The 13,652-nt window shown below is 44.8% G+C and overlaps 1 protein-coding gene across 3 annotated transcripts in view; it reads left to right on the top strand.

The window, feature by feature from the left end:
• SLC5A9 (solute carrier family 5 member 9) overlaps positions 1–12,318 on the top strand; it is a 128,519-nt gene extending 116,201 nt beyond the window's left edge. Inside the window, exons 11-15 of one of the 3 annotated variants that reach the window (XM_040360535.1) lie at positions 2,719–2,887; positions 5,985–6,200; positions 7,559–7,664; positions 9,621–9,698; positions 11,473–12,317. In XM_040360535.1, the coding sequence (XP_040216469.1) occupies positions 2,719–2,887; positions 5,985–6,200; positions 7,559–7,664; positions 9,621–9,698; positions 11,473–11,681 (778 nt within the window). In that variant the 3' untranslated portion in view covers positions 11,682–12,317. Of the gene's footprint in view, positions 1–2,718; positions 2,888–5,984; positions 6,201–7,558; positions 7,665–9,620; positions 9,699–11,472 lie in introns of all 3 variants that reach the window. The other 2 variants (XM_040360537.1, XM_040360533.1) reach the window with 2 other exon arrangements.
• Positions 12,319–13,652: the final 1,334 nt, after the last annotated feature.

Genomic DNA, 13,652 nt, shown 5'->3' with positions numbered 1-13,652 from the left:
TATCGTAGTTACGCTACGCCGTCGCAACTTAGAGAGGCAAATGCTGTATTCACAAAGCACTTGCGTCCAAAGTTATGTCGGAGTAGCGTAAATGTGCCAGCGTAAGTGCGCCTAAATCAAATGAGGAACAGGGGGGCGTGTTTTATGTAAACTATTCATGACCCCACGTAAATGACGCTTTTTTCGAATGGCGCATGCGCGTGCATGCTCAGTATCACGTTGAATTTTCAAATTAGATTACGCCCGCTCAATGCCTAGTCAAGGGGGTCACTTTACGCCGGCGCATGTCTTACGTAAACAACGTATCTTGATACGCCGGGCGCACGTACGTTTGTGAATCGGCGTATCTAGCTAATTAGCATATTCGACGCGGGAATATACGGAAGCGCCACCTAGTGGCCAGTGTAAATATACGACGGCATAGGAGACTCACGCCGCTCGTATCTAGGCAACTGTGAGGCGTATCTGATTCTATGAATCAGGCGACGGGCCGCACTCAGAGTTACGACGGCGTATCTGGAGATACGCCGGCGTAACTCCTTTGAGAATCCGGCCCATTATACCCAGGGAAGTAGGTGTAATTTTGATTCAGCCTGAAGGGGAGATCCTGACTACAGCCCAATGACCGGTGATTGTAGCGTACAATTGGTTTATTTTAATTTAATAATACTAGGGCTGTTACTGATTACAATTTTCGTGTTCAACTAATGGATTTTTAAAAAAAAGATTAATCAGCAAATTTCGATTGATTATAACCGTAATGTCCACACATCTCCCCTGTAATGTCCACACATCTCCCCCAGTAATGTCCACACATCTCCCCCAGTAATGTCCACACATCTCCCCCAGTAATGTCCACACATCTCCCCCAGTAATGTCCACACATCTCCCCCAGTAATGTCCACACATCTCCCCCAGTAATGTCCACACATCTCCCCCAGTAATGTCCACACATCTCCCCCAGTAATGTCCACACATCTCTCCCAGTAATGTCCACACATCTCTCCCAGTAATGTCCACACATCTCCCCCAGTAATGTCCACACATCTCTCCCAGTAATGTCCACACATCTCTCCCAGTAATGTCCACACATCTCCCCCAGTAATGTCCACACATCTCCCCCAGTAATGTCCACACATCTCTCCCAGTAATGTCCACACATCTCCCCCAGTAATGTCCACACATCTCCCCCAGTAATGTCCACACATCTCCCCCAGTAATGTCCACACATCTCCCCCAGTAATGTCCACACATCTCTCCCAGTAATGTCCACACATCTCCCCCAGTAATGTCCACACATCTCCCCCAGTAATGTCCACACATCTCCCCCAGTAATGTCCACACATCTCCCCCAGTAATGTCCACACATCTCTCCCAGTAATGTCCACACATCTCTCCCAGTAATGTCCACACATCTCCCCCAGTAATGTCCACACATCTCCCCCAGTAATGTCCACACATCTCCCCCAGTAATGTCCACACATCTCCCCCAGTAATGTCCACACATCTCTCCCAGTAATGTCCCCGCATCTCCCCCAGTATTGTCCACATCTCCCAGAATAGAAAGCACACTCACAGGCAGCAGGCGATGACGTCAGCGCGCCGCTAATAGGCCGCCGCCGGGTGTACCAAGATGGCCGCGGCTCCAGAGCTAGGCCGAAGCCACGGCCTTTCCTATGGGCGAGACCGCTGAGCTTAATCTGCGGATCAAAGAAATTAACAATTAATCAAGGAATTAATCGTTAATTTCCGCAGCCCTAAACGTCATCAAGCGGAGTGGCCATTCTCCTTGATGTCCATGGTGACAAAACGCGTTTGATATATATAATTTTTGGAATGTCCAAATAAATTTTAATCCAAACAGTTACAGTCTTGTGAAGTGTAAGAAGATAATTACTTTCCTAAGCCCCATCTCTGTTGATAACTAACACTGATTGAGGGAACTTAGAAGAATTGGGGAGGGTCTAGCTAGGACTAAACAACTAGCACTAAAGAGGAAAATAGAGAACAAAACCATTAGTAAACAATCTGTAGTGGCCAGAAACCACCACTAAATGTCAGCATGCTATAGAATTTTATTTATTTTTTCAGAACAACCTGCATGATTAAAGTGTTACTAAACCCACAACAGTAAATTCAGTCTGCATATGCAGTAAAGCATGCTTGTTATATTCACTGTGGAACGTAAGGGATTAATCCTCTGCATTGTGTAAAAAGGCTGTTTGATCCTGTCTTCTCTAATCCTCTCCTTCTTCCACACACCCCAAGCCATCTCCTGATAGAACAGAGGCTAGGGGGACAAGCTACACATGCTCAGTTTGATGTGTATTACTAGAGTTTTTTTCTTTTTTACGGGGGAGTGCATGTGTTCAGCACAGAGCCAATCAGCACTGTCCAGACAGAGGGTCAGGGGTCCTGCATCCTCATAGGACAGTTAAAGTAGAATGAAAACTCCTCCTACAAGCTTTAACCATACACTGATAGAAGTCACAAGACTGCTATATACTGCTGATAAGAAAAGGTATTTAGCAGTTTATATTTACTATAGATATTGCATTTCCATGTTCTGTGTACTGTGGGAGACCAGATATAGTGAATGCAGGGTCCTGGGTTTAGTAACACTTTAAGCAATAACATAATATCAGATTTTTTAAACTTCACCTTGTATATTTATCAGACATTTTCCTGTAATGTTTTGTTTTATGTTCTCTCTGGCAGAGTTTTCATAGTCATACTAGTGGCTATAAGTATCCTTTGGATCCCCATCATCCAGGCAGCAAACAGCGGACTACTGTTTGATTATGTGCAGTCTGTCACTAGTTACCTCTCCCCACCGGTCACCGCCATATTTATTTTGGCAATTTTTGTCAAGAGAGCTAATGAATCAGTAAGTGCATCACCTGAATATTTCAAACTATTGTACAATGGCAATGTAATAAGATGTAAGGCTGCATAGGTCCTTATCATGGTTGGAGACTATGTGCATCAAATGATGACACTACGTATAACTAATTTGGTTTTGGAAGTATTTACCATTTCCTAAATTGACTTCCAGGTGTCTTTGTGTTTCCCATACTTTGGTCAGTCATGTACTACAGCTTTTGCAGGGTCTAAATACCAAGGCCCGGATTCACATACATTGGCGCATATTTATGCCGGCGTAGCGTATCGAATATACGCTACGCCGGCGCAGCGCACAGATGCAAGCACAGTATTCACAATGCACTTGCTCCCACTCGCTCTCAAATCTACGCTGGGTTTCCTCGGCGTAAGCCAGCGTAGGTGGAAGTGGGCGTGAGCCATGCTAATGAAGCGTGACCCCATGCAAATGATGGGCCAAGCGTCATAGAAGTACTTAAAACGAACAGCGTATGCGCCGTCCCGTGGCCGGATCCCAGTGCGCATGCTCAGAATCACGTCGAAACAACTGCCTAAGATACGTCGAATCACTGCCGACGACGTGAACGTAACCTATGCCTAGCCATATTCACGTACTACATAAACAACATAAAATACGACGGCTGTGTTCCCTGGTCCATACCTTTGCATGAGTTGCGCCTCCTATATGGGGAATAACTTTACGCCGGACTTACGCAAACCGCGTATATTATGCACCGGGCACAAGTACGTTCGTGAATCAGTGTATCTCCCTCATTTGCATATGTGCATAGAAAATCAATGGAAGCGGCAAATGCGCCCAGAGTAAATATGCGCCCACTCTACGCCGGCATAGGCAAGTTACGTCGGTCGGATGAAGCCTATTTTGAGGCGTATCTAGTTTTGTGGGCACAGCGCACAGATACGACGGCGCATATTTACACTTACATGGCGTATCTCGAGATACGTCGGCGTAAGTGCTTTGTAAATCCGGGCCCAGCTATACAATCAAAGGGTCGGTCAACCCAAAATGTTCTTTTGGTAGATCCGGTAGAGTTAAAATACCATTGATTTTTTTCTCACCTTTTAGATATTCAGCTATAAGCATTATACTCAACATAAATGCTTCCTCCTTAGACACTACCCTGTTTTTACACCTACTGACATAAAACGGGTGTTCTAAAGCCCAAGGTAATTCTGTCCCTAGTGAGATGTGCAGAGAAAACATTTGCTTGTATTTGTTTCTCCCTCATTGGCAAGTGGAGAAAATTGTCACTCCTTTGCTTCGCTGCCGAAAATTATGCAGAATGTAAGTCACTAAAAGAGAGCTATGCCTCACACATCAAGCCATAACATACACACATGTAAGGGATAGGTGGGTAGTTGGGTGGTACCTCTTTCATGTTTCCCTCTTTGTTGGGTCATATTGGAGGCCCAGGTGGGTTTTTCTGGGCTATGGTAGGCCCCCCCAACAGGGTCACTTTCCTTACACATGGAGTACCTTTACTTGAACAGACAACTGAACTCCAGTTAACTCTCCTAATGTTAATAAACACCATCAGGTCACTTTTGCGTTTAGGAGGGACATGCAGGGCTATTGCCCTCTCCACCTATCTAGTATATCTTCACTACCTCACTCCCAGTAATGATATGGAGTCCTGTGTCTAGCGCTCACAGAGAGAGTGCCAACAACAACTCCTCCTGAAAGAGGCTATCCTACCTGCCAATAAAATAAATAAAATATTTACAAAAATGTGAGGGGTGTACAAGGGGTGAACTGAAAACTCATGGGGCCCCCAGGCAATAATTGATTATGGGGCCCCCGGGCAATAGGAGATTATGGGGTAACACAGTATACACACATGCAGTATACATGCACAGACACATAATATACACACACAGGGATAGATTCAGGTAGCCGGGCGCATTGTTACGGCGGTGTAGCGTATCGTTTTTACGCTACGCCGCCGTAAATCAGAGAGGCAAGTGCTGTAAAGCACTTGCCTCCTAAGTTACGGCGGCGTAGCGTAAATGGGGCCGGCATAAGCGCGCCTAATTCAAATGAGGATTAGGGGGGCGTGTTTTATGTAAATGGGTGGTGACCCGACGTGATTGACGTCCGTGTACATATCCCAGTGTGCATTGCACCAAAGTACGCCACAAGGACGTATTGGTTTAGACGTGAATGTAAATTACATCCAGCCCTATTCGCGAACGACTTACGCAAACGAGGTAAAAAATTCAAAATTCAACGCGGGAACGACGTCCATACTTAACATTGCGTACGCCTCATAGAAGCAGGAGCAACGTTACGCCGAAAAAACCTTATGCAAACTACGTAAAAAAAATACGCGGGGCGCACATACGTTTGTGAATCGGCGTATCCAGCGCATTTGCATATTCTACGCTGAAATCTACGGAAGCGCCCCTAGCGGCCAGCGTAAAAATGCACGCAATTATACACCGTCGTATTCAAGTTACGTCGGCGGAGGAAGCCTATTTTTTCAATGTATCTGCCTTTGAGAATTGGCGTAAAGATACGACGGCGCAGATTTGAAATTACGGCGGCGTATCTGGAGATACGCTGCCATATGTTGTTGCTGAATCTGGCCCACAGTATACATACACACAGAATGCACATACACACACTGAAAAGATACTGGAGAGGCCGAGCAGCTATAATCGTGGGATTTTTTTTTAAAAACACAGATTTTTACATACTGTCCCTGGTTTTACTGAGGCTGGCAACCCTGATAGGGCCCTCTAGTGGCATGGGGCCCTCGGGCAGTGAGCGAATGTTCAGTCCGCCCCTGGGGTGTACTCACTATTGTGAGATACTGTATGTGTATGTATATATATATATATATATATATATATATATATATATATATATATATATACACACACACACAAAATGGCTAGATATGAACTACTGTAGATTTAGGCTAGTGTCAAGGTCAGTATCAGGAAGAAGGTCAAGGTCAATTGGCAAGTACCTGCCTTCTCTGCAATCTTGCTTTATGTCATTTTGTTTGTCCCAAATTACATGTACTTTAAGTAACTTCACAGTTCTGTCATTGGTTACTTGTGCTCTTTTGTCCCTGCAGGGAGCCTTCTGGGGTCTGATCATTGGGCTGGTGGTGGGTTTGGTTCGAATGATAATGGATTTTGTATATCGAGCCCCAAACTGCGGAGAGGTGGACACCCGTCCGGCTTTGCTGAAGGATGTTCACTATTTGTATTTTGCAATATTTCTTTTTGGGTTCACAGCAATTGTCTGCATTGTGATCAGCCTGTTTACCCCAGCTATGTCTGATGAGGAGGTAAGACTGTCTTCTACTAAGTTCCATCAAATAGGGGAAGATAGGTTTTCTGAAACAGGTTTGGGTGTTTTGAGTTTTGGGGGTTATTTATGAAAAGGCAAATCCACTTTGCACTCCAAGTGCACTGCAAATGCACTTGGAAGTGCAGTCGCTGTAGATCTGAGGGGAAGATCTGAAATGAGGGGAAGCTCTGCTGATTTTATCATGCAGTCATTTGCAAGCTAAAATGCTTTTTTTTTCTCCTTGCATGTCCCCCTCAGATTTACAGTGACTGCACTTGAAAGTACACTTTCAGTGCATTTGGGTGGTGCCAAAAATATGAATGCTAGTTACTTGCTAGGGGGAGAACCTCTGGGGGAATCTGTATAGAAAAGGATAGGCTCAGCAATGACATGCAATGCCAGGCTGCTGCAAGGAAAGCCAACAGATTAATGGCATTCATCAAAAGGGGAATTAACTCCCAAGATAAAATGATAATTCTCCAACTCTACAAGACTCTGGTCCAGCCACACCTGGAGTATGCCATCCAGTTCTAGGCACCAGTCCTCAGGAGGGATGTACTGGAACCGGAGAGAGTCGAGAGAAGAGCAACAAAGCTAATAAAGGGACTGGAGGACCTTGGCTATGGAGAAAGGCTACAGGCATTAAAATTATTCTCTCTGGAGAGGAGACGCTTGAGAGGGGATATGATATCGTTGTATAAATACCATACTGGTGACCCTAGCATAGGGAAACAACTTTTGAAAGGGAATTTAAAAAGATACAGCCATTCACTAGATATAGAACAGAAGCCGTTTAACCCTAAACTGCATAGAGGGTTCTTTATTGTCAGAGTGGTATCAGCAAGGAGCATTGATAATTTCAAAAAACTATTAGATGGGCACCTTAACGACCACAACATACAGGGATATACAATGTACTATTGAAATAAATGCACACTCGCACACACACATATCATAGGTTGAACTTGATGTCCATTTTCAACCTCACCAACTATGTAACTATGTAAGGGGGACCCAGACCTAAGGGGGGACTTTGGGAACCCTGATTTAAAGGGGAATGCTGGAAACTCTGAAGTAAGTGGAGGCTTTGGTGAGCAGAAACACCCTTATATCAAAGTCCCCCTTTACACGAGAGTTCACAGTGTTCCCTCATAAAAAAACAATTTTGCCGTGTACCGCCAAAGTGTTCGGGTTTAGCTTGAAGAAAAGGTGACAACTTTAGACCAAGAACTGGTGAACAGTAAACGGGAACAAATTTTAGGAAGGTAAAAGTCCTTAGAACTGCTTCATGATTATCTTTCTCAAAGTGTTACTCTTCTTAGTCATAAACCATGTATTTTCCCTTGATTTGCTTAGATTGGTCGTTTCACTTGGTGGACACGAAACAGATCAGAGAAAAATACCCACCTGGAGGAACGTGAAAAGACATCAGATAGCACCCTGCCTATTGAGAATTACCCAGGTACTTTATGTTCATCTATTCTACTGATATACTAACCTCCTGCAGGAGCATTTACTAGCTAGTCTCATGAAAATTATGTCTCCCAAGACAATCCTTAGGCCCCGTACACACGTCCGAGGAACTCGACGTGCCAAACACATTGAGTTCCTCGTTGAGTTCAGTGTTGAACAACGAGGAAATAGAGAACATGTTCTCTATTTGGCCCGACGAGGACTGAAAAGTGTACACACGACTGAGTTTCTCGGCAGAATCCAGCTCCGATCGAGTTTCTGGCTGAATTCTGCCGAGAAACTGGGGCCTCACTTCATAACTGGAATGGATTCAGCTCAAAAGACTTCAAATGAGCTGAAAAAAAAAAAATGTAAAATACATTTTTTAAGGTTGGGGTAGAATGTGAAAAAGTTAGAACCTCTGACAATCAATTTGACGCATGCTCAGAATCATTGAACTTCATTTTTCTCGGCTAGTCGTAGTGTTGTACGTGTACGTGTTGTACGTGACCGCGTTCTTGGCGTTCGGAATTTCCGACAACATTTGTGTGACCTTGTGTAGGCAAGACAAGTTTGAGCTAACATTCAGTCGGAAAAAAATCCACGGTTTTGTTGTTGGAATGTCCGATCGTGTGAACGCACCATTAGAAAAGTTTTTACATTTTAGAATGGGGCCCTTGAGATTGTCCATAGTTTGAAAGGGTGCCTTGACTGGAACAAGTTTAAGAAATACTGCTCTAATATAAACACAGAACAGAAGCTCTAGCAAGGGGGAGCAACGTGAGCTAAATTGCTGAGACAAGACTACAACAACTTAAAGCGGTGTTCCGCCCACCGCTGCAAAAATAAAAGGCCATCAGCTACACATACTGAAGCTGCTGGCTTTTTAACGATAGGACACTAACCTGTCCTAGAGTCCAGTGATGTCAGCACCGAAGCTGATGTTTCCATCATCTGTCGGGTGAATTTCCTGCCGCCATTGCGGGTAAGGGAACCTGGCAACGTAGCCTTACGGTTTCACGCTGGGAACCCTACTGCACATGTGTAAAGCTCCGCTCATCTCTCCTACTGGCCCAGCGGCAGGGGGAGGAGGAGGGAGAAGATTGGTGAAATCATGGGCCGTGCTCCAGACTCCTGGAGGTGGTAACAGGATACCTCCCCCCAAAAGGTGGCAAATGTGGCAACTGAGGGGGGGGAAGAGACAAATGAGCGGTTGGAACTCCACTTTTGGGTGGAACTCCGCTTTAACTGATTCTGCTTTGAATTCTGAGTATAATTTATACTTTGCTCAAAGCAACATTAAACAGTTCACGAAGTACGTCACCCAATTCTTCATCTTTAACTTCCTCGGGGAGCCCTTTTATCCGGAGGTTTCTCCTCCTGCTGCGATTTTCTTGGTCCTCGAGTTTATAGCGGGCATTTCTTATCTCTATCCAGTCCCTATGAGCTCTTTCTCTTAGTTCTGATATTGCATTTTTATGTTCTTCTAGTTGTTCTTCTATCCCTTCAACTCTTTGCAGAACATTGTGTATATCTTTCCTTGTTGCTCCCATCTCACCTTTATTAGTCCGCTTCAGGCGGCAGATCATATCAATCATGTCAGCCATATCTTGCTTTGTAGGGGGGAGTTGTAGATCTTCAGGGGGTGTTGTCCTTTTTTGTTGTCTCTCAGGGGTACCCATGATTTTTTCTTTACTTCTTGCTTCTGGTGTTTTATCTTTTGGGGTTTTGCTTTTATCTTTCCCCGGCGTCAGTTTTCCAGGGGACACTCCAGCTATCATTTCCCCTTTTTATACTTTGCTGCACGATATATATGCAGCTAGAAAGGCCAGTGAGGGCTTGTTTTAAAGCTCATTTAGTGCTTGTTAATAATGCTTGTTAATAATATGAATACATTTATATATTATGGCCACAGGTTCATCATCAGAGTACACATTTTAACATTAGCCTTTGTTTACACTTGCAGCAGGGGAATCAGTAGAACCACAAGTTGAAGTTATAAATGACAGTTCATCCATCAAAGAGTGGAAATCAGCGGACAATGGTGAGTGAGAAGATTATTATTCCTATGAAACCTTGCAAAAAAACATTGAAGATATAGTGTGATGATTAGTCTAAAACAAGGGTTTCTGTAGAGGGGTCTAGGGGTTCCTTGAGATGTGGTTGATTGACCACCCATCTGATGTTGCCTTCATATAGTTAGGCCCAACGCCACTTTATAGAGCTAGCAACAGGACTACAATGATCTTTTTAACTGTCTGTAAAGGTAAAATGGAAGATGGGTGGATGAATAAAAGGTCCATTCATAGATAATTTTTCACTCATGGAGGCTAAGAATATATAGAAGGCTATACAGTGGAACCTCGGATTACGAGCATAATCCTTTCTAGGAGAATGCTCGTAATTCAAAGTACTTGCATATCAAAGCGAGTTTCCCCATTGAAGTCAATGGAAACGAAAATGATTTGTTCCGCAATAACTTCAATGTCATGCCAGTGGTGGGGGGCGCCAGGGAGCCTTGGAAACGGCCGGAAAGGCCAGAGGAACCTTGGAAACTGAGTATTTCTGTGTCTTTCCGAGAATTCAGCCAATTAGGCCAATCGTAGTATTGCACGCCGCTTTCGCCTGATTACTGCTCGTTTTGCGAGACAACACTGAGTTAGACCCCTTTCACACTGAGGAGTTATTCAGACAGTTTAGCGCTAAAAATAGCGCCTAAATACCGCCTGAAAAACTCCTGCCCTGCAGTCTCAGTGTGAAAGCCTGAGTGCTTTCACATTGAGGCGATGCGCTGGTAGAACCACTCCAAAAGTCCTGCTAGCAGCATTTTTGGAACGGTGAAGGAGCAGTGGGCCGGATTCAAGTAGATTTGCGCATTTATTACGGAGGCACAGGGCAACGATTTTGCCCTGCGCCCCCGCAATTTTTTTCGCTGCCCTCGATTCACGGAGCAGAAGCTCCGTAAATTGCGTGGGCGCGCCGGCAAAATGCCCGGCGCAAGCGCGCGCAATTTAAATGATCCCGTAGGGGGCGGGAATCATTTAAATTAGGCGCTTTCCCGCGCCGAGCGTAGAGCGCATGCTCCGTCGGGAAACTTTCCCAACGTGCATTGCGGCAAATGACATTGCAAGGACGTCATTTGCTTCAAAGTGAACGTGAATGGCGTCCACGATTCACTTACGCAAACTACATAAATTTTAAATTTCGCGACGCGGGAATGACGGGTATACGTAACATTGGCTGCCCCTGCTACGCAAAAACCGCCGTACGGAAACAACATAAATTGCGTACGCAGGGCTTGCGCAACGTTGTGAATCGGTGTTAGTATGCAATTAGCGGCCATCGCAAGAATGCAGCCTAAGATATGCTGTTCCACTGTAGTACATTTTCTATGAATAGGAGGGTGGGGGCAGGCATAGTCGTCACTCTTGACAAACTCATACGACAGATTCTTTGGCTCATATTAACATCCGCAGCTTTGCAAGATTACTGTTGCAGGGGCAGGGGGATCAGAGGACTGAGAATTTCAACAAAATTCTCAGCTAGCAGCACACGGGACACTTCACATTGATTGTAAGTAATGTCCCTTATGCTAATTGTCAAGTAGCAGTGAGAAGGGTGGATGCAGAATGTCAGCTCCAAGATTGAAAGTTTAGCACGATTCCGGGTTCATCTCTGCAGATTAGAAGAGTCAGGTCACAGGGCCGTCTTACTGAGTGGGCACACCCGGGCAGTGCCCGGTCACTCCAGACTTCTCAGAGGAGGGTTTTGCTCCATGTCCTGTTCTTGTAATGATAATTGCCGCATTCTGATTGCAGCCGCTTCGTTCCCCTGGTGGAAGAAGGTTGGTTTCTGGTTCTGTGGATTGTCTATGCAGCCTGAAGTCAAGCTGTCTAAAGAGGAAGAGGAGAAGTTACAGAGGAAGCTGACCAGTATTGATGAAGAGCCATTATGGAGAAACGTGTGCAATGTTAACGCTGTCATCCTCCTCGCCATCAATGTTTTTCTATGGGGATATTTTGCTTGAAATGACTTTGGACAGTAACAGTGACCGAGTTAAAGGAATTGTCATCATCCACTGTGTATAGTTCTGGACGAATCCGCCGTTCCAGCTAGGAAAGGAGGGGACATGCGCAATGTATGAACTTAATACAATATGGCAAACCGCAATGAACCTAAAATAACCAATCACTGCTTACATTTCACAGTATAACTGGAGTGAAGGCAATTTTTGGGATTGTGAGGTTTGAAGGTCCAGTCATGACTTCTACTTACCCTCATTTACAGTAGCAAGAAGCAATTTGTTTTCCTTCATACCCCTTGTGCTATTTTATATGCTATCTGAGCCTCTAGTACGGAGGTTTTTTTAACACTTCTATGTCTAAATGTGGTAAATAAAACACAAAATCAAAAAATTTAATATATTGCAGTTTACCAATCCTGTGGTGGCAGCATTTGTTTTCTTTTTTTTAGGCTTTTACCAACTGTTTTTACCTGATGATCTGGCCAGGAGCACACCTCCTGTATTAGTGTGCCCCCCCCACTCTGAATGGAGGAGCACAGGAGGCACATTGGAGCCACACCCTAGCTCACTAGGGTGACCACGTGTCCCGGATTGCCCTGGACAGTCCCGCATTTTGCAGGTCTGTCCCAGGCACATTCATTCCAGGACAATACAGTGTGCCGGAATGAAACTGACACAGCTACTCCCTGGTCAATCTTATGCCCCCAAAAAAGGGCGCCACATCACCGCTTTACTCACTGACAGTACTTCTCCTGCACGTAATTGGAGAAATCATAAATCCCGCCTCTTGTGTCCAATCACTGTGCTGTGATTTGTTACAGCACAAGCTGATTTTTTGGAAGGGGGGGTGTCCCTGAATGGCAGTTTGGAAATGTGGTCACCCTATAGCTCTCCCTACAGTTACTCAAACAGTTACAACAGTTTTTTCTTTTGGGATTTAGGTTTTACATGAATAAATCTAAACTGATCATTGTAAGCATTGCTGTGATTGGTAAATGTTTTGTCACAACACTCAAAGGCTTCTTTCCGCACGGGGCTGACTCTGCCTGCTCAGGGCCGTCTTTAATGTTGATTGGACCCTGGGCAAATTTTTTCCTGGGGCCCCCCCATGCAATTTTGCTCTCCGCCTGCTCTGAGACATACAATAAATATCAGCTAGACTTGGAATCAGTTTATTGCGATTGGTTGCCAGAGGTTACAGCATATCATTACCACTTGCTGACTGGTTGCTAGAGGTTACAGCACACATTACGGCTCATTGATTAGTTGCTGGAGGTTACAGCACATCATTACCACTTGCTGATTGGTTGCTAGAGGTTACAGCACACATTACGGCTCATTGATTAGTTGCTAGAGGTTACAGCACATGATTTCTTCTTGTTGATTGGTTGCTAGAGATTACTGTACAGTAATGCTGCTCACTGATTGGTTGCTAGAGGTTACAACACATCATCTCTTCACTGCAGAGGGGCATGATTTACATATGAATGATGCCTTTATTTACATATGAATGCTGTCACTATTTACATATGAATAATCCCGTTATTTACATATGAATGACAGTTATTTGCATGTAAACACAGGGTCTGCAGGTGAGTCATCTGTACACAACAATAGGTCAGAGCTGGGCAGCAGTAGCAGCACTTCACACTGAGAGATCAGGACACAGCACAGGACTAAAACTTCAAGGGACAAGGAAATTTTAACTGGGATAGTTGGCAAGTTTGAGGCAGCTGCTTTGGGCCCCACAACAATGACCCCTTTTGCCCTGCCTTAAAGACAGCCCTGCGCCTGCTCAGAGGGGAATCTGTCCGCTGATCCCTGCTGAGCAGGCATGTGGATGTTCCATGTCCCCCTTGCTTATTCAGAGCAGACACAGACACATCCCGCTCTCGTCAAATGGCGGTCGGTTGTAAATGGACCTTCTGTCCATTTACACCTGATTGTTATTTGGTCTGATCCACTAGACTCCCG

The sequence above is a fragment of the Rana temporaria genome, chromosome 7 (assembly GCF_905171775.1).
Source record: "Rana temporaria chromosome 7, aRanTem1.1, whole genome shotgun sequence".
Classification (NCBI taxonomy): domain Eukaryota; kingdom Metazoa; phylum Chordata; class Amphibia; order Anura; family Ranidae; genus Rana; species Rana temporaria.
The sequence above is the reverse complement of the archived record's forward strand: the minus strand, read 5'-3'. Positions and strand labels throughout refer to the sequence as shown.